This window comes from Labeo rohita, chromosome 21 (genome assembly GCF_022985175.1).
Source record: "Labeo rohita strain BAU-BD-2019 chromosome 21, IGBB_LRoh.1.0, whole genome shotgun sequence".
Lineage (NCBI taxonomy): Eukaryota > Metazoa > Chordata > Actinopteri > Cypriniformes > Cyprinidae > Labeo > Labeo rohita.
In genome coordinates this window covers 30,097,965-30,120,511 of record NC_066889.1, presented here as the reverse complement: position 1 = coordinate 30,120,511, position 22,547 = coordinate 30,097,965, and the positions used below count along the sequence as shown (strand labels likewise).

General features: G+C 32.6%; 3 protein-coding genes across 5 annotated transcripts in view; 2 read left to right on the top strand and 1 right to left on the bottom strand.

Annotated features, from left to right (window-relative positions):
* Positions 1–22,547, top strand: part of LOC127152320 (vitelline membrane outer layer protein 1-like) — a 232,385-nt gene that overhangs the window by 18,473 nt on the left and 191,365 nt on the right. The window lies entirely within an intron of this gene.
* wdr91 (WD repeat domain 91) lies at positions 1,068–13,214 on the bottom strand. The gene is made up of 16 exons (XM_051092903.1): positions 13,112–13,214; positions 12,729–12,865; positions 12,204–12,383; positions 10,005–10,211; positions 9,770–9,853; positions 9,341–9,444; positions 8,614–8,782; positions 7,569–7,724; positions 5,210–5,388; positions 4,950–5,100; positions 3,876–3,970; positions 3,594–3,753; positions 3,403–3,511; positions 3,081–3,193; positions 2,799–2,996; positions 1,068–1,738 (listed from the first exon to the last, which is right to left on the bottom strand). Exons 2-16 carry the CDS (start codon positions 12,849–12,851, stop codon positions 1,574–1,576), a joined length of 2,193 nt encoding a protein of 730 aa, XP_050948860.1. The 5' UTR covers positions 12,852–12,865; positions 13,112–13,214; the 3' UTR covers positions 1,068–1,573.
* The window catches only part of rab27b (RAB27B, member RAS oncogene family), a 36,609-nt gene continuing 31,990 nt past the window's right edge, over positions 17,929–22,547 (top strand). The window contains exon 1 of one of the 2 annotated variants that reach the window (XM_051092924.1): positions 17,929–18,154. Coding sequence is in view for 1 of the 2 variants with exons in the window: in XM_051092923.1 (XP_050948880.1) it covers positions 18,153–18,154 (2 nt within the window). In the remaining variant the exon portion in view is untranslated. The remainder of the gene's footprint in view (positions 18,155–22,547) is intronic. The other variant, XM_051092923.1, reaches the window with a different exon arrangement.

Below are 22,547 nucleotides of genomic sequence, written 5' to 3'. Positions count from 1 at the left end.
GCGAGAGCTGATTTTTTTAAAAATGGGCGCGAAGTTTCCTGGTCGCGCCCGGAAGTACAACGTCGAGGCGAAAATTTTCGCTAAATAAATAAATTACAATTCGGTTTGTTTTACCAGCTATTTAAAGCGTTAAAAAAACTAAAGGTCACACAACTTCAAAACAACACCACGTGAAAAAAAAAAAAAATCCGCACTTAAAAAGCTGACGGTAACAGCTCCAGATAACAGACATTTATACTTCATAATAAGTCATTTAAGTTTCTATTTTTCTTTTAACCAGTCTTAAGAGACTTTACAATTGTAATTTTATTAAGTTGGCTTGAGAAACTATGTGAAGCCTTGTAACATGCTTCATGCTAATCGTGTTAGCAACATGCTAGTAACTTGTTAATCGTGCTAACAGCATGCTAGTAAATTGTTAATGATGCTAACAACATGCTAGTAACTTGGTAATAATGCTAGCAACATGCTAGTTGCATGCTAATCATACCGGAAACATGCTAACAGCACGCTAGTAACATGCTAATCATGCTAGCAACATGCTAGTAACTTGCTAATCATGCTAGCAGCATGCTAATCATGTTAGAAACATGCTAACAACATGCTAATATAATGCTAATCGTGTTAACAACATGCAAGTAACATGCTAATCATGTTAGAAACATGGTAGCAACATGCTGGTAACTTGCTAATCATGCTAACAACATTCTAGTAATTTGCTAATTATGCTAACAACATTGTAATCAGCCTATAAAAATACAAGGAACAAGCTAATCATGCTAAAACATGCTAACAACATGTTAAATCATGTAAGCAATGTGTTAAATCATGCTAGCTGCTTTCATACTTTTACAACTGCTTCAAACTTTCAGGCTAGGCTTTCTCAAGCCAACTTAAAGTTTGTTCTCAAACTTTACTCATCTAGTTACTGTATTGTTATTGTATTACAATTGTAATTGTATTACTGTGAACACCAAATGAATTGATCAAATATCAGATATTGTTTTTCCTTGTATTTGTAATTTAACCGAGGACCTCAAAACCACACTTTAAATGACAAACAGGACTTCTGTGGATCATATTTGTTTTTATTGTACAACAGGATGCAAAAAAATGTATGAACATCATTCAAATACTTGGCTAAGCTGCATTTTATAGTTCCAGAAGTAAGAAATAAACACCATCTTAGAAGAACAGAAGCAATAATGTGAAGCTAATGCCCTTCCTCGCTGACCTGACTAAACATTTGTTCATCATTCATTTGTTCTTTCTCAAGTAACATTCCTCCTCATACGCTCAGACATCACTAACTCACACAGAAACATAAATCCTTTGTGAAAAATATAATACGTCATTACTCCCTGGATGTGTATGGTCTGTTTTATCATTTAGTGGAAATGTAGATTAGTTGTCTTTGAATCAGTAACATTGTTTTGATATTCTAATGGTCACTTATCAGGGATGATTGCTTCATAAGACATCATGTGATTTAAACGTTAGCAGAGATTCTGCTTCAGTCGTCATCATTTTCCTCACTGGCTCATTACAGATCAGCTCTACTTGATTTGGGAGCTCAGGGTTTCTGAGCGAGCAGCGTGCTGAGTTTGATCTTGCCGTCCATAGATGCAGTGAGACAGGTGCCGCAGTCCATCGCTGAGCACCAATCAACCGTCACAACGGGCGCTTTATGACCGCCAAGAGACAAGACGCTTTCCAGACCTGTGTCCGCCTTATTCAACTAGAAGAGAGGAGAGAAGATATGAGGTTAGAACATAACATTAAAACTAAACCATAAATAAACATGTTTGATACTTGAACTAAAATGAATGTCAAGTGAAATAAAATTATATGTGTATATATATATATATATATATATATATATATATATATATATAAACATATTTTATTACAGCTATCGTTGCCAAGGCAGCATCTCTCATTTTTGTTTAGTTTAGGCTTAAGTGTTTATAAATAGCTACTCAAATAACTAATTAAAATATTACATTTCAAATAATACTTAATAAAAACTAGAAAGATATATTTTAAAAAACTAATCAAATCAGAAAAACAAAATATAAAAACTAAACTAAAATAAAATAAATATTAACCTATTAACCTATTTTATTTCAGCTTTTTTTTGTTTGGTTTAATTTTAAAATAAAAACAAAAAATGAAATAAATTTAATAAAAACTAAATAGACTAATAGCAACAAACTTCATAAAAACCAACATTTAAATAAATGTTAACTGAAATAAAATTAAAATGAAATAAAATGCTGCCTTTAAAATGAAATAAAATAAAAATTAAGTTGAAGTACTAAAATAACTAAAACTGAAATTAAAAATGAATAAAATCTATATAGACTCATTAAAATAAAAACTAATACAATGATACCACGATAGTTCAATAATAAATACTAGTATTTGCATAGTTCGTTATTTTTAATGTGTCTATATAGATTTTATGCATTTTTATTTCAGTTTTAGTTATTTTAGTACTTTAACTTAAAAAGAAATTTATATTGTAATTCAGCTAGTTGTAAAGGCGGCATTTTTCATTGTTTTAAATTTTATTTTAGTTAACATATTATAAATACTATAATATTTTATGATATTATCAAATATTAACAAATTAACTGCAGTGACACTATTGAATGAGAACAAAATGTGTACTTTTGCAACACTGATTCATAAAGAGACAAAAACAGAACAAAAAAAAAAAAACAAAACACAGAAAGAGTTCCTAAATGAACCAGACTCCTTTGTGAGATGTGAGTGGTTGGTAATTGTGTTTTTACCCGATAGATAACTCCTCCGCTGCTGGAGCAGGTAATAACATGTTGGCCCTCAGAGTCGAAAGCGAAGAGTCGACCGCGTGGAACCTGAACCTGTTTATAGCCGCTGTAACCCGACAGGACAAACGGCCCCACGGCATCCTGGGATAGCGAGTACTCCGACTGTTTTACACCACAGCGGTGGATATTCCACTGAACAAACTGACAACAACCAACATGACGTTTAGTGATTAATCCACTCTTAACTGTAGATTTTCTTGCAAAGAATACAAAAACTCCAGTCACCTTTCCGTCCTCTCCGATGCTGAAGACGGTGTTCTCATCGTAGCTGAACTCTACGCTGTACACTTCACCATCATGAGCCTTCCAGCTCAACGCGCTCTCATAACGCTGCATGTCTGCAGAGAAACGCAGCAGAAACAAACACTTTCAGCATGCACAATTCATATTTAGAAATATTATCAGTTTAACTGCACTGACACTATTGGATGAGAACGGTATTGTACTAAATAATTACACATAATTTATTCAATTTACAACAGTAACACTGCTTTGAAACATAAGGCACTATAGAAATAAATGCAAGTAAATCTGCGTCTTAGTTCACCGAACAGTCGTATCATCCCGTCTGCGGCTCCGGTCACTAGCAGGTTTCCGTTGTGGTTAAACGCTGTGCAGTTTATGGCGACTGGCCCCGGCTCCAGTGCAAACTGCAGCTACACGCAACAAAAGAAACATTATTTAATATAGTTTTCAGTCATTGCATTTCTGTATTGGTGTCGTTTGTGTCTCCAGTACCTGCTGTTTGACAGTTTTGGTGTCCCACAGCAGCAGCTGTCCGGATACGGGAGCCGAAATGCGTGCGTCGCCCTCCGTCACGATACCAGAATGAGCAGCTTGAGCCGCGGCGGAGCAAACAAACGACGTTCCGCTCGGACTGCAGGCCAGCGACAGAATCCTGAACACAAACACAAAAACTCAGAATGGAACAGAAATCTACTACTACTACTACTTTTTAAAAAAACAGAAACTGTATGAAAGCAAAATCCTGGTGCATAAGGGGTAAATGCGAGGACTCACCGTGGATGGATGTCATCTATTGACATCTCATACAGGTTCTTTTTGGCATCCGTGTCGTAAAGTTTTACTGTGCCGACGCCACTGCCAAGCAAAAGCTATAGGGGTAAAATTACATAAATCAATGAAACTGTGCAAATACTATTTTGTATAGTATTTATTATTGAATTTTAAAATATGAAATCACATTACTGTTCAGAAAAGTTTTAAAATTTTATTCAACAAGGATGCATTAAATTGATCAAAAGTCACAGTAAAGATATTTGTAATTTTACAAATGATTTCTGTTTTAAATAAATGCTGTTTTTTTTTTATTTCTATTCATCTGTGAAAATAAACTATCTCAGTTTCCACAGACATTTCAGCAGCACAACTGTTTTCTATGTTGATAATAATCATAAATGTTTCTTCAGCAGCAAATCAGCATATTAGATTGATTTCTGAAAGATCATGTGACACTGAAGACTGGAGTAATGATGCTAAAAATTCAGCTTTGATCACAGGAATAACTAAAATACAGTATTTGATACAGTACAACTAAAACAAAAAAGTGTTACTTAAATAAGAGTTAAAACTAAATAAACTTAAATGAACAGAAAAATAAAACATATAGAGATCTTTTCTTTAAATAATAATAATAAAGATAAAAAAAACATAAAATGACTAAACATTAACAAAACTTCGTGAAAAACAGAAAATAAAATATTTAATTCAAAATTTTAACTAAAACTATAATAGTATCTCAATGATACTAGAATAACACAGATTCAAACCAAAATCTATTATTTTAAATTGTAATAATATGTCATAAAATTACTGTTTTTACTGTATTTTTGATTAAATAAATGCAGCCTTGGTGTGCAGAAGAGACGACTTTCAAAAACATTAAAAGATCTCATCGACCCCAAAATTTTGGTAGTTTGATATTGTTTTTAATAGAAACATTTACAGCTTAAATATGCAAACATGTTAAAGTGCATGACTGAAAAATGCAACATGCATCACGGGGTTCATATCTGAGTCTATTTATCTAAATCTATTTATCAGTGTTTACTCATGAACAGTGCTATGATTTACCAATCTGTCGGGTTTGGCCGCCCATTCCAGAGAGAGCAGCGGGGACTTAGACATGATAGTGGCTTTGGTTTGCATGATGGGATTGAAGGCCCAAACCTTCACCACCCCGTCCACATCCAGACTGGCCACTCTCCTGCCTGAGCAGTCCACCCTGAAAACACAAAGATTCACAAAACACAAAAAAGTCAAAGAACAATGATTAAGAAAAACTAAAGTATGATTGTTTTGCTGCAGCTATATTTAATGTTGACTGTGCACACCTGCAGTGCATGATGGATGAGTGGTGCTCTCCATACTCCTCCTGACTCAGCTTAATGAAGGGCTGCTCCACTGCAGCTCCGGCCACTTCTCCAACTCGTGTCTGATTGGTGGAGTCTGTTTGCTCTGGAAAAGCTTCGGTCTGAGCATCTGAATCTGAATCGTTTTTCTTCTCCGAACTCTGTGGAGATCAGAAACACAATAATGCATTCCAAACATTTCAGACACACCTGTACAATGAAGTAAGCGGGATTTCAACGCGTTTAATATCCAAACTAAAATAATAATAGCAGTGACCACCCACTCAAATGATGCACTGCAAATGACTTAAAAGTTCTTTCTGCGCTCCCAAACCTCTTATATAATTGTATATATATCTGAATATTTTGAAATAATCTACAAATATATTTTATTAGAAAGCATGTATTAATCTTAATGTTAAATACAGTAACAAATGTATTTCTCAATGTTAGTTAATGCATTAATTATGGAAGTTGCTACCATTATATTGCACCAGTGTTCATGTAAAACCTGTATATTGCTAAATGCAAGACACTACATTTTAACTGACAAACTAATAGATATAACCATACCGTCCTCAGTTGATTAATCAAAGTACATTAAGACAACAGTTTTGCATTACAAGTTTCTGAAATGTTATGTTTAAATATTCAAATAATGCATTATCTAATCAATAATTAATAATATCTAATTAAATAATTGATGCACTGATTTGCACATTGAGGCCAATATGGTAAAACATAACATTCAGAGGATTTGTTTTTTAAAATCTTAAATGAAGTGAATAATTGATAAAAGTCATGGTAGATTTTAACCCTTACTAAAGCATGTTATTTCCAGAAAATGAATGTGAATATCAGATAAAGTCAGGTTCAAAATTCTTTTGAATTGATTGTTAAGGATTGAAGGTTTTTATAGAGGGGATTTTGGATATCTCTTTTTATCACTCCATGAATCAGAAAATATTGTCAACAGACAGAAAAAAGACATTTTCGCCATGCTTTTAAGAATAAAATATTGTACAAAAAAAAAAAATCAAGTGAATGATATATGAACAAACCCTTCAGTAAAAACCTTCAGAATACAGATAGGAATAAAACTGTAAGTTTGGGTGTATGTATGTGCTGCTAAAGTGGAGAAACAAACTCCTGAACTTTAAATCTATGCATTTTCAGCATGTTATTAGATATAAAATGTTGTAAAAAATCAAGTAAATGATATATGAACAAACCCTTCAGCAAAAACCTTCAGAATATAGATAGGAAAAAAACTGCTAAGTTTGGTGTATGTACATGCTGCTGTAGTGGAGAAACAAACTCCCGTTCTTTAAATTTATGCATTTTCACCATGTTTTTAGACATAAAATGTTGTATAAACCACTGTGAATGATATAAGAATGAACGCTTCAGTAAAAAACTTCAGAATATAGACAGGAATAAAACTGCTAAGTTTGGTGTATGTACAGTACATGCTGCTTAAGTGGAAAAACAACTTCCTGTACTTTAAATCAATGCATTTTCACCGTTTTTAGATTTAAAATGTTGTGTAAATTAGTGTGAATGATTTCTGAACAAACCCTTCAGTAAAAACCTTCAGAATATAGATAGAAATAAAACTGCTAAGTTTGGTGTATATAAGTGCTGCTGCAGTGGAGGAAAAACCTCACAACCTTTAAATCCATGCAATTTCACCATGTTTTCTGATATAAAATGTTGTATAAATTAGTGTGAATAACATATGAACAAACCTTTCAGTAAAAAACCTTCAGAATATAGATAGTAATAAAACTGCTAAGTTTGGTGTTTGTAAGTGCTGCTAAAATGGATTTAAAAACTTTTAAAGATACAGACTGGAATTTAAATTTACATATTCAAATAGACAAAGTGCAATAAAGTTAGCACTTAAATGTGTATTTTGGATGTTTTCTTTCCACTAGTCTGAAAGACTTCTTCTGTTTCAGACTAATCATTATGTATTCAAAAACTGAGCAGTGCATGAAAAAACTGTGGTTTTGAATCGAGTGTCTTGCCTTAAACCTGGATTTTTTGGGGATTAGTAGTTCACTGCCTCATAAAATACTGTATGTCTAAAACACAGTCTTGTATCTCTTTTTATTTCAGATCAAAGTTAAATGTTGTTTGGGTTGCTAATTTGGGTTATGGATCAGAACTTTTGAAATCCCTTTGTACCTCACGAACCAAAAGCACTGAATGAGTGTGTGGCGACTGCTGCGCCAGTGTCATGTGAGGAGCAAAATACAGAAAAGCAGTAAATGTGTTGGAAGAGAGAGCGAGAGAGACAGAGAGGCCTTTGTTCACTCTGCTGGATATTTTCTCAGACCTGCGGTGGGTGTTTGGAGAGCAGCTCTTTTCTCTCTTTCTCGTGGTCCTGGTGTCGTCTCTGTCGGGGATAACCTGTGGCCAAATCCGCCGTCGCCGTGGAAACAGTGGGCATCTTCAAGTCTTTTGTGGCTGGCAAGTCTTTTGCTTTCGCTGACTGAAAATCACAGATAGAAAAACTTTCAGATTTTCAGAAGGACAGAAAAACAGGGTTTAAACTCAGTTTGCTGGATCAGTGGTTTTCCACAAGGAATCGCTAGTGATAAGTGGAAATGTTACAAGAAAAACAAAAAAATTAAATAAATAAACAAATAAAATTGTAAAACTAAGTAAGTAATAATTTTAAAAAATTACAATTAATCAAATCTAATAAAAATTAAATTTAGTAAATAATACAAAAACCAGCATAGTACAATGAGTAGAAAAACAACAATGTACTTAAATAATAAAAAATCTGATTCAAATAAAAACAATTAAATAAAAACTTAATTAATTAAATACTGGCTCTAAGTACAGAACAATAATGGGTACAATAAATAAAAATGTGTCTTAAAATAAGATGAAAATAAATAAAATAAAATAAAATAGACAATAAACAATTAGTATATCTTACAGTACAGTATTATAATGACTACAAAAAATAATAATGTAACTACATATTTTCTAAATAATATTTTAGGCATCTGGATAACACAAATTTTCACAGTATAAATTGGGTCGATGAGGGTCCTTTGTCTAAACATGGATGAACCCATAGTTATTATACAGTAACTAACTAAATATATATTTATACATAAATATATATCTCAAAACAGATTCAATTTTCTAACTTACTAATTTTCAAAAATCATGTTTTTTCAGTGTGCATTTCAATTAATCTCAATCAAACTGCGGTTGGGTTATTCTGATTATGTAAAAATAAAAAAAATACAACTAACACAATAAAATATGACAACATAATAATAAAAAAAACCTTTTATATATATATATGTATATATATATATAACTAACATTATCTGAAAAATACTAAAATAAGACTAATGCACCTGTGCAGAAGCAGTGGGATCCTTCCGGCCCAGCGAGGCCTGCGTGGGCGAGGATTGTGGCCCTGGGGCCATTTTCCCGGGGGCCCGTCGGGTCTGAGGGAGGAAGGTGGAGAAGAAGTTTCTGGATGGTGTGGTCATGTTGACATTCCTCTGACTAGAGACGAGATCTCTGAGAAAAAAAAGAGACGAAACATCGCTCAAGTTTCTGAAAACACACGCACGCAGCACACACACACACTACCTGATCTCCCGCTCACTTCCCTTCCTCTGTTTATCCTGTTCCTGGTTTCAATGTCTTGATTCTCCAGTAAATTAGAAAAAGAAGCTTTTTGTCAAGAACCGCTGTAGTTTGATTTGTATAGAATGTGATTTAATCTTCATAAAGTGCTTGCAGAAATGACCTTTTCACCTCATTTAGATATTATTTGTGCAAATACATGATGTGTGTTTCAGATGTATGCTGAAATGTTCTGACAGTGAAGTTTTGATTTCATATTTGACTCTTTTTTTCACAAATCAAATGCACTGATCCCAAGATGATCTGAATAGCAGTGATGCACACAAACGGACACAAACACGTCAAATCAAGACTATAGTGAGAAAGGGACATTTCAATTGAATGTTTATTCACTAATCAAACTCTGTCAGTCTCATTATAATAAGTTAAAATATCTGTATGATGTAAAATGGTTAAAAACGGATCACTGCGGTCCTACAGTCTCCTCACAGCTCAGTGTCGCCCAGTCGGTCCATGTGCTGGACGTACGGCGGAAGTTTGTGATGGACCATGTCCTCGTCTTTTTTTCTTGATTCTCCTTGAAGAGCAAATAACTGAAACAGACGGAAATATTATATTACTGACACCTTATTGACCAAATTACTTCCGTTTCCAATGTAAGCGCATGACTGCACACATCTACAAACTAAGGCATGAGCTAAAATTATATTTTACTCTAGTGCACATTTTTAAATGCAGTACTACCGTGAAATAATATCACTTTTTTATTGTTATTTTGTCATTATTAAGCATATATTTATATTTCTGAGGAGTTTTTATTATTATTTAACATTTTTATTATAATTATTATTAGTTGTCATTTATAAAGTATATATTTCTATTAATACTAACTAAACTTGTTCACACTGAAAGTCTCACCTGCTGTCTGAGCTGCTCGTTGTCCTCCTGAACAGTTGTGATTCTCTGTACTTCACTGTCGAAGCTCAAGAGCACAGGCTGGGGTGAAGCTGTTAAGGAGCTCAATTTAAAACGTGCACATTCAAAATGTGTACATGAGAATATTAAGTGTCATTTCTATGCATCAGTGTCACATTAATGCTTTTTAAACAGCTGAGCATCCCATAATAGACTGTCATTAAGGCATTTGGATATGCATGCACTGGAAGAGCACGCTCAGGAAGTTGTGCAGGGACACCAGGAAGGTGTCGGCCCACTGTCGGGAGAAATACGGAGAGAAGGTGGGATTCTGTTCCGGCGCCGGGATGAAGGGCAGAGCGAACCAATCGCGCCACTCCACCTGAGCCTGCAGCTCCAGCGCCTGCTTCTGGAAAAACTCCTGCGTCTTCTCATGATTTTTCATCTAAAACACAGCAGAGACACAAGACATTAGTCTCATACCGCTAAACTATACTGATCACAAAAAAATAAATAAATACAGACACAGGGCTAGACACTTTTAAACCTTTTTGTTTTTTTATTGGTATATAACATTTTTATTCTAATTTTATATTTAACTATATGGATGTAAACACATGGTTAGTTTTCTTAAGGGATTTGTATTTATGTATACTTTATTTATTTTTTCTTTTACAGCCTTAATGGTTTAATGTTTTTTACTATTTCATAAAAAAAAAAAAAAAAAAAAAAAAAAAAATCCGAAAAAAACACGGATCTGAATCAAATGAACCCTTTTTGAAGCTCCGCTCTAAAATGATTCGCGAACCATCATTTCAGATCAGGACTCAAAACACGGATCAAGAATCATCTCTGAAGTTCCGATCTTAAACAAATGATTCACGAACTAGTTCCGAACTCCTAATTTAAATCAAATGATTCGCGGTTCGCGATTTGAAGTCCAGATTTGAATCAAATGATTCGCGATCCGAAGTTCCGATCTGCAGAAGTTCTGACGTAAATCAAATGATTTGCATTATGTGAAGCTTCGATCTAAAACAAATGATTCGCGAACCCGCTCGGAACTCCCGATCTAAATGATTCGCGGTTCGCGATTTGAAATCCAGATTTGAATCAAATGATTCGCGATCTGAAGTCCCGATCGCGGACCATCATTTCAGGTCAGGACTCGAAACGCGGATCAAGAATCACTTAATTCTAGAAATGATTCACGAACCCGCTGCGAAGTTCCGATCAACGAGGTCTGTCTGATGTACCGATCTGAATCAAATGATTCGCGATATGCGAAGTGCCCCATCTAAACGATTCGCCAAACTCCCGATCTAAATTAAACGATTCGTGATTCGCGATTTGAATTCCTGAACTGAATCACATGATTCGCGATACGCGATCCGATTGGAGCGCTTCGAAAAAAGCGAATCAGTTTGCGAGGCAATGGTTGAACTGATTCGGACTTTCGAAAAGCTCAGTTTCACCATTTATTACGTGTATCATTACAAGCAATGTGGAAATTTAAAAATGAATGGATCTTTTAACTTGGCAAGTTTTTTTGCTGGTGAATCGCTTGAAATGAATGATGGAAGTCGCGAGTTTGAATCAATCGGGGTGGACCCAGCGTAAATGACTCACTCAATTGATTCGGTTCATCTGTTCCTCTTTTCGCGTCTTCAGCCATGTTTACAAGACACTGTCAGTACTACTACTGGTTTAGCTCACTAGTTTTATGAAATTAACTGAAATAATCGAAAAAAGTATTATGTTTTTTGAATTGCATGAAAAGATATTAAAAATAAAATATGAAAAAAACTAAACATTTATTTCACAGATACAGTTTTTCAATAATTCAAGCACTTTTCAAGAACCTCTTCAGTAAAACTGCTATTTTCAAGGGTTGTCTAAGCCTTGCATTTCAAAAAGTCAAATTCCAGTTCTTGAAGCACTTTAAGCACCTTGTATGAACACTGTTTTATGCCATTTTTGATAAGTATAAATTCATTATCAGCATAAAATCAAACTTAGTACTATGAAATAGTATAGCTTTTTGTTATTATTAATCTTTAATTTATTCTATATTACAAATATGATGAATGAACAGCATTTTAAAAATTTACGTTACTTTTATTACTATTTAAAGGTATTTTTTATTAATATATATTATATTCATTAATATATTAATGATATTTGTAATTGTAGATCAGTTGCAATTGTATTTGTTTATATTTTATTTATTAATCTGTATATATTCACTATTAGCATAGGTTAAATGTAGTACTACATTGAAATAACAGCTTTTTTTGCATAACATCAACCAAATTAGAAGTGAAACTTGTGTAATGTCATGAAAACGCACAACCTACTTTTACCAAATTTTTTGGATTATTTTCTTTAATGCTTTTTATTTGTGGGTGAGCTATGGGCTGGACGTGTTCTCGAGTACCTGAACAGTGTGAATGACATAGAAGCGATACAAGCTGGTCCTCAGTTTGTTGACGGTGGGTCTGTAGACGTCTTCCAGTCTGGAGAAAAGTCTGCGGTCCAGATACGCCCAATACTCCTTGAGACCCGTCAGATCATAACTCTGAATCAGCTGCTGAAGCTGATCGATGATCTTGTCAACCTGTAATACAACACAAAGCAACAAAACCCTGAGATCTGACTTAACAAATGAACATTACATCACCGTCTCACCAATGGATCCTCTGCAGTGAATGGGTGCCGTCAGAATGATAATCAATAAAAATGACTTAATGGATTAGATTTAGCTTTTGTCTTCTCATTTAATTGACGGACCGGAGTGGTGTGGATTACTTGTGATGTTTTTATCAGATGTTTGGACTCTCATTTTGACGGCACCCATTCACTGCATGCAGATAAACTCGTATAATGTTAATTACAAGACTTCTGCAGATGAATGCATGTATCTCCACACATGTGGAGGTAAATATCCACACATTAAACTCACTCTGAAGCCTTTCTCTTTGTCAGCTTTGATCTCTGAGTCCAGATATTTTAATGTGCTGGTGAAACCGCGATAGATCAGATACTCTCGCACCAGATCATCTGTCCTCTCCACCGCTGAGGCCATTTTCACATCGTATTCTAATGCACACACATGTAAACAATGCATATGATGCACACAAACAAACACATGCATGCAGATAAACACGGCATTTTCCATGCATAATAAATGAGTTGATGTGAAAGTTGATGTTGTTATATTCTCATTCAAATGCATGATCTGAAACTATGTGACACGATGTTTTAAGTACATCTTTAGGTACGACATAGTCATGTATAAGTAAATGCAAACAAAATGCCTTGAATGGAAACAAATAAAGCGTTTACCTAAACAACAAATGTGTTGATTCGCCTCTTCCTGTATTCCAGCTTCTGTTTGTCATGTGATAGTAAGCGTCACGTGACGGACACGTGATGACGTGAGCGGACAGGTGCTCACACCTGCCGCCAGAGGGCGCGCGCACGCTGCCATCACGTGTGGTACGTACAGTAACAACAACACAAAAGTGAAAAAAGTCATTTTAATGAAGCTAATAATCTCATAAAATGGGAATGCTTGCAATTCTCATTATCCTTGTTGTTTATTCACTGCACTACTGAAATACTATTAAAATCACCCAGATATTTTATAGACAATATTTTAACTGTGGATAAGTGATGCATGCATGAGAGACAAAAATCATAGAGCGTATATGATCTCTGTAGTATGTCAATGGTTTCTCTTGGACAGCAACGAGCTCATTACGAAAGAGCAAAAGTAAACAATAACATATTCAGGAAAACCACCTGAAGGTGTTTGACCACTGAGATGAGCTGCTTATAAAGCTGATTTTCATGCTGCTCATTTTACTGTCATGGTTGAATAATCACACACAAGGCCAGTGTGAGCCACGGGAACAGGACGTTTAGTGACAGACTGTATATTAACTATATATTAACTTGTCCTCAATTCAATTTGGAGAATCTGGCTGCTTGAAATAACATTATTCTGATGAAAATGCTCACGGACAGTTGAGGTACAATATTGGTACAAATATACAATAAGCATTAAATATCAATGAGCAGTACATCTGTTAGAGTATTTATTAGTCTTTGTTAATGTTAGGTCCATTAAATAATACTAACATTAATAACACTAATATTATTAAATATATTTTAAATAGTAAAAATACATTTACATGGTATATATATGATATTTTTATATTTTGATGAAATGTTTTTTTTTATTGTAAAAAAGGAAAAAAAGGATTACAACAGAAAAAAAAGGGAAAAGGTCACAATTTTGATTATTTATTTATTTATTTATTTTTGGATTTATTAAAGTGCACCTTCTATTCATTTTTTCCAGTATATGACTAAAAGATGCATTTAAATTGTTAAATTAAAACCAATTAATTTATGGTGACAATATAGTAGCAATAAAATATAAACATATATCTAATATAAAATAAATTAAAGAATAATAATAACATTTAATTAATTAATTGATTTTATGCTGATAATGAATTTGTACTACTACAAAATGACATTAATATATAAATAAATATAATATTTAACAATATATATTTAACAAAATGTATTTTCTTAAATAATAATAAACATATAAACATTTAATACAAATTAAAAAATAAAAACACTAATAAATTAGATATATTTATGAATACAGTAATAGCAATAAAATTATATACTTGCTATGCAATAAATAATAATAATAATAACAATAATAACAATAATTAATAATTTTTTTTAATGTTAATGTTAAAAAACAAAAAAGTGGTAGTATTTAATTCATGCTAATAAAAAATTACACTAAAATTATATATATATATGTATAATATTATTAAAGTTGATTTTTCAAACGTTGATGTCAAAAAAAATATGTATATCACTAAAAGATACAATTAAAATTTTAAATTAAAACAAATTAATTTATGGTGACAATATAGTAGCAATAAAAAAATGACATATAAACATATATCTAATATAAAATAATTTAAAGAATAATAATAAAATGTAATTAATTAATTGATTTTATGCTGATAATGAATTTATACTAATAAAAAATGACATTAATATAAAAATAAATATAATATTTAACAATATATATTTAACAAATTATATATTCTTAAATAATAATAAACATAAACGTTTAATACAAATTAAAAAATAAACCGCACTAATAAAAATAATTATGTAATAATAAAGCTTTATTATTTCAGGTAGTATTACATTTAAATTATGCTGATAAAGAATTTATACTGATCAACAATTTAAAATATCATTTATATATATTTATGAATATAGTAATAGCAATACAATTATATATATATATACAATAAAAAAAATAAAATATATTGTTAAATGTTAATGTTAAAAAACAAACAAAAAAAATTGGTAGTACTGAATTTAATTAATGCTGATAAAGAATTTACACTGATCAATAATTACAATATTATTTATATATTTTCTTTATGTATATATTATCTTTAAATATGAATATAGCAATAGTAATAAAATTATACATACATATATATATATATATATATATATATACAATAAATAATAATATTAATAAAAAATATTTTTTAAATGTTGATGTCAAATAACACAAACAAAAATTAAGTATATAACTAAAAGATGCATTTAAATAGTTAACTTAAAACCAGTTACTTTTTGGTGATAATATGCAACAAAAAGTATTACATTAAAACAGTGCAAAATAGATGCATTTGCAGATTTTTGGAACCCACTGTGTCTCATAAGTTGTATAATTTTTGCATATTATTTTACTCTTTTGCTCACAAACATTCAAGCCAAGTTCAACACAAACCCACCAACCCTTCCCTTCCACTTTTATTACTTCCTTATTGGGCCTAATTGGCATTTGATAAACAATTAAAAGCTATTGCCTCTCTGCATTAGCGGTTCCCATGGAGACGGAGCGCCGATGCCACGTGAACACGGATCTTCACTCTGCTCAGATCTTCAGTAACTACATCTACATTAGTGAAGTGAGCTAGATAGTGTCTGCCTGTAGATGACAAGGAGTGAACACACCTCACATCTCAGTGTGTCCTCCTGTCACAGTATAGAGGTGCTTGTTGTGGGTTAAGGGTGAGTTTGTATGGATGTGTGTGTACGGAAGTTTTGGAGTTATGCAATCACTGGATAGGCGGATTTATCTTTCCTATGTGCTGCTTTCATTTGGGTCGGCATGCTTGTCAAATTAGATTTGTAAATTAGTTCAACACAAAGAGTTCATTGTTGCTGCACAAAGAGTATGTAAGCACACGAAGACCTGCAGATGCTTTCTAAATGAATCCAGCTCTTTAATACAGTCTATTAAATGAGAGAACAATAAATAATATGTTTGCTGTGAAATATTACCGCTCTTTAATGTATTTTTTGTATTGTATATTATCTTTTAAATTGTGTAAAGATATTTACAATAATTAATTATTAAATCACATTTAGTTATATAATTATGATCTAACTATAATAATTTTAAACTGATTATAACAGAGATATAATGCATAAAATAATATTAGATTTTTATTTACACTTTGAAAATACTTAAAAAATAAAAAAATATAAAATATATAAAAATATATAAAATAAAGTGTATATATGTATACATTTTTTTGCTTCTCAAAAGAAAGTATATATTATTTCTTATATTTTTACATTTTATATCTTACATTTACACTGTAATAATTATAACAAAAGAAAATAATGTAAACATTTTTTTGCACACAAGTGACAATGAGATTATTTTTAAAACTCAATACATTTTTTATATGTAAAAATATCTGGAAATAATATAAAATTTTAACTCAAAGAAAAATACGGAAAGAAAAAGATGACTGAAAGGTGTAATTTTTGTAATATATATTAAAACTTAAATTGTACAAATATATTTACAATAATTAAATATTAAATCACATTTAGTTTTATAATTATGATAATAACTATAATAATTAATTTGATTGATTATTTTGATTTTATTTTGATTTTCTTTATTGAATTGATTTTTATAATTTACATTTTAAAATACATATACATTGTAAAAATAATTATAAATATATATAGATAAAATATATAATATATAAATATATTCATAAAATAAAAATTATATATGTATAAATAGCTAAAAAGAATTTATATATTGTTTCTTAAATGTTTACATTTTATATCTTGAATTTACACTGTAAAAATAACTGTAACAGAACAAATTATGCATTTCATTATGGTGATACATGTATTTATCTAAAGATTAAAAATGCACCTTTTAGTCACCTTGTTTTCCTATATATACATAAAACTAAAAGTTGATTTGTTGTGCTCACAAGTGATAATGATATTATATTTAATACATTTTTATAAAATATATAGAAATAATATAAAATTTGAACTCAAAGCAAAAATACAAAGAAAAAAATACTGAAAGAAAAAGATGCCTAAAAGGTGTATTTTTTGTATTATATATTATATTTTAAATTGTCCAGATATATTTACAATAATTAATTATTAAATCACATTTAGTTAAATAATTATGATATTATTAAATTGAGATAATGCAAAAATAATATTACATTTATTATTTACATTTTTTAAAAATACATTTACATTGTAAAAAATAATTATAAAAATATATAAAGTATATAAAACAAAGTATGTAGAAATGACTAAAATAATTATTTCTTATATTTTTACATTTTATGTATTGAATTTACACTGTAAAAATAATTATAACGGAAAAAAATATGTAAAAAATTGTTTATTTATCTAAAGAGTAAAAACACACTTTTTAGTCACTATTATAATAATGATATTATATTTAAAAGTCCAATGCATTTTTTTTTAATAAAAATTTTTAAAAATAGAGAAATAATATAACATTTTAACTCAAAGTAAAACTACAAAGAAAAACAAATCAGTAGGCAAATACTGTCATAGTTTATTCATTTTTACGTTTGACAATGTAAGGTTCAGCTCGTGAATATTAATTACACGACTTAATTGGACCCTGAGTAAAGCATCGTCAGCATCTGATTAATATTCATGAGCGAATGTCCAATGATCGCGCTGCAACCTGTTGTCGGCGTTCACACACAGACAGACAGTCGGCGCTAGGACCCGGATCAGAGCGCGGCTGCTACAGATCCACCCGAGAGGGCGCAGCGAGCCTCATTGCACACTCATTACACTTGAGGAGGTGTGCTTTTGCTTTAGTGCTGGAGCGTTTCATTGAGCAGATTCCCGTTCGAATGAGGCGCGGTTCGAGCGGAATAAGCGGCGGCGGGCTTCGATGAGGATGAGGATGAAGAGCGCGACACACCTGTGATCACGTTCAGCATCAATCACTGAGATGTGAGTAAATCACCACTGCAAACTCCTGTTATGCTTATCAACATCATCATCATCATCTGCTGCTGTGGATCAGTGAGCTCGGTGTCGTGTGTGTGTGTGTGTGTGTGTGTGTGTGTGTGTGTGTGTGTGTGTGAAGCCTGAGTCACCAGACACACACACACACACACACACACACACACACACACACACTGCGCAGCATCACAACTTGATCACAACAATTGTGCACATGAGTGATGCTTCCATCATATCAATCTGAATCATGTCTGATACTGCTTGATTTCACTGTTGTAAATGGCTTTAGTATGGTAATACCATGTTTTTTGGACATTTACCATGGTACTAGCTCTCTATCATGTGTGTTACTGCTTATATCCACATGCAAAAAAGTATCAAATGTTACCATGGTACTGTCATGGTAATGTAGTAATACTATGTTTTTTGTACACATACCATGGCTTTACCATGTTTTTTGGCCATTTACCATGGTATAAGCTCATAATTATGTTTATTAGAGCGTTACTGTGTTGGTTGGGCATTTACCATGGTACTAGCTCTCTGTCATGTGTGTTACTGCTTATATTCACATGCAAAAAAGTATTAAATATCACCATGGTAACAGGGTAATACTGTGGTTTTTAGACATGTACTATACCTTATTAGCTCATTACCATGTCTGTTAATACATTTACTATGGGGTTACCTTGTTGGCTGGGCATTTACCATACTAGCTCTCTGTCATGTGCATTACTGCTTATATTCACATGCAAAAAATGCAGTAATAATGTAGTAATACTGTGTCTTTTTAGACTTGTACCATGGTATTAGCTCATTACTGAGTCTGTTACCATGTGATTTGGGCATTTACCATGGTATTAGCTCATAATCATGTCTGTTAGTACGTTTACCATGGGGTTACCTTGTTGGTTGGGCATTTACTGTGGTACTAGCTCTCGTCATGTGTGTTACTGCTTATATTCACATGCAAAAAAGTATTAAAAATAACCATTGTACTGTCATGGTAATGTAGTAATACTATGTTTTTTGTACACGTACCATGGTTTTACCATGTTTTTTGGCCATTTACCATGGTATAAGCTCATAATTATGTTTATTAGAGCGTTACTGTGTTGGTTGGGCATTTACCATGGTACTAGCTCTCTGTCATGTGTCTTACTGCTTATATTCACATGCAAAAAAGTATTAAAAATAACCATTGTACTGTCATGGTAATGTAGTAATAGTGTGTTTTTTAGACATGTACCATGGTTTTACCATGTTTTTTGGGCATTTACCATGGTATTAGCTCATAATCATGTCTGTTAGTACGTTTACCATGGGGTTACCTTGTTGGTTGAGCATTTACTGTGGTACTAGCTCTCTATCATGTGTGTTACTGCTTATATCCAATGCAAAAAAGCATTAAATATCATCATGGTAATGTGGTAATACTGTGGTTTTTGGACATGTACTATGGTATTAGGTCATTATTTCGTTTATTAGTGCATTTACCATGGGGTTACCTTGTTTTTTGGGCATTTACCACGGTACTAGCTCTCTGTCATGTGTGTTACTGCTTATATTCACATGGAAAAAAGTATTAAGATTAACCATTGTACTGTCATGGTAATGTAGTAATACTGTCTTTTTTAGACATGTACCATGGTTTTACCATTGGGCATTTACCATGGTATTAGCTCATTATTGTGTCAATTAATCCATTTACCGTGGGGTTACCATGTTGTTTGGACATTTACCATGGTATTAGCTCATTATCGTGCCTATTAATGCGTTTACCGTGAGGTTACCTTGTTGATTGAGCATTTACCATGGTACTAGCTCTCTATCATGTGTATTACAGGTTATATTCATATGCAATATAAGTTATAAATATCACCTTGGTACTCTGATGGTAACGTCTTAATACTGTGTTTTTTGGACATGTACCATGGTATTACCATGTTTTTTTGGGCATTTACGACTGTATTAGCTCATTATCGTATCTATTAATGTGTGCATTTTGGGGTTACCATGTTTTTGTCCATTTACAGATTTGCAGATGAATGTGAGATTGCAGAGGCAATAATTACCATTACATATATATAATTACCATTATAGCCTTGGTAATTTTTGATACATGACATCAAACAGTAACAGACATGATTATGAGCTACTACTACTACTATGGTATGTCTAAAAAACTTGGTAATATCATGGTAAATGATAAAAAAAAAGTATGTCCATAAAACCACCTTAGCATGGCAGTACAATGGTGATATTTAATACTTCTGTGCAAGAGAAAATAAGCAATAACAGACATGATAGACAGCCAGTACCATGATAAATGCCCAACCAACACTGTAACCCCATGGTAAATGGATTAATAGATACGATAATAAGCTAATACCATGGTGCATGTCCAAAAACACAGTATTATCATGTTACCATGACAGTACCATGGTGATATTTAATACTTTTTTGCATGTGAATATAAACAGTAACATACATGATAGAGAACTACCATCTGCATACATTTTTTTGAGTGCATCTCAACATCCAATCATCATCTGATGTGTAGAATCAAGTCCCTGCCCTACAGTTTTTGTGCAGAAGAAAAATGTGGCGTTACTTCAGTTTCATTGCTACTTCTATGGGATTTTTTTGTACATTGATGTTCCTTTGTGATTCATAAAATGCAAGAGAATGGGTACCAGCAGAGTCCAAAAAAAGCATATCAGGCAACACAAAATTATTCCCTGTAGCTCTTGGCGATATATTATGGTCTTACGAAGCGAAACAATCAGTCTGTGCAAGACACAGAACATTATTTACAACATTATAACCTGTAATCCAAAGCCTCAGGCAAATGGGGAAATTTGATTCTTTTCCATGAATTGGTTCTTTTGAACAGTTCATTTTAGTTCACTTCTACATAATCAGTGATGTAACATATATGCACTTGTATTATTACAGCTCCCAATAGCATGAAACATGGATGTTTTACATGTCTAAAGCATATAAAGTGAGTAAGCTAGTCTTCATCAGCTCACCTTTTTACGTAAACAATGAGATATCATAAAAATGTTCATTTGGCCCCTTCATTTAAGTGTTTGGTTCATGCATGCACAGGAGTCTTCAGTCTGAATCAATCAGATATGCTGCTATTTTAGCTCATTTTCAGTTGGAGTGACTGTCAGGCATCTGAAAGTGAATTGTTATTGAATAACTTTGTGCTGTTCAAGCCGTGAACTGATTCAGATGCTTCAGTCCAATTCAATGAACTGGTTCAACCAAAAAGAATTGGTTCAAAGGAATGATTCATTTGCAAACTGGACATCACTGGACCACTTGTCTGAGACTCTGGATTACAGGTAATAATGTTGTAAATGATGTTTACTTTTTGCACAGACTGATCGTGTCACTTCATAAGACCTCAGTGTATCGTCAGGAACCACAGGTATTAATTTTAAGTTGCCTGTATATGCTTTCTTAACTCTCAGAATACCGGTAGCCATTGAGTTGCATTTTGTGAATCACCAAAGAGCACAGTTTCAGCTAAAAATTGTCTTTATTGTTCTACTGAATAAGAAAAAAACATCTTAGATGGCCTGAGGATGAGTAAGTTAAGATCAAATTTTCATTTTGGGTGAACTATCCCTTTAATTGATTGTTTGACAGTGTATTTCAGGAAACTTGTAGGTTTTTCAGGCTCGTTTACTCCTTGTCGTCCCCCACACGCAGTACAGTGAGTCAAGCGGCGTGTGAAAATGTTCCAAACCACAAAAAATGTTTTTTTTTTAACAGAGAAGTTCCCATGTGTGATCCTCGCCACCTGAACAGAAGGGATCTCGATGCTTGTATATTACAAACAAACCCTCTTATTGAGCGTGTTGCACTGTTGTTATTGATCTTCTGAAGGGTGTATAATAGACACAACACGAGTGTCAAACGCTTATTGATTTCAGTCACTTCAGAGCTGTGGAAATAAGAGCGCTGCAGTAGAAAACCTCTGTAAAGCAGTTATTCGCCTGCACCGCTGCCTTCATGCTAAACGCACTAATTGATACGATGATAAAACTGGTGATCACTCAAACCAAAATGAACGTGGAGGAGGCTGAGGAGTCTCATTAAGAGCGTCATCTGTCACTCATCTATTAGTGTTCTTAAAATCTCATTACACAACTACGTATTTGCTGAGGAAAATCTGACTGCTGTTTAACTGCAAAACTCACCACGCTCACACTGGGGGCTGATTTCCAGTATGTTGCTATATGGTTACTGTATATTTTAGGGTGCTGTTACTGTATTCACTGGCTGTTTTTAACAAGTCGGATTGCCAGGACGTTGGTATAAAGTTACTGCGGTTACTGGTTGATTTTAACGTGCTGTTACTGGT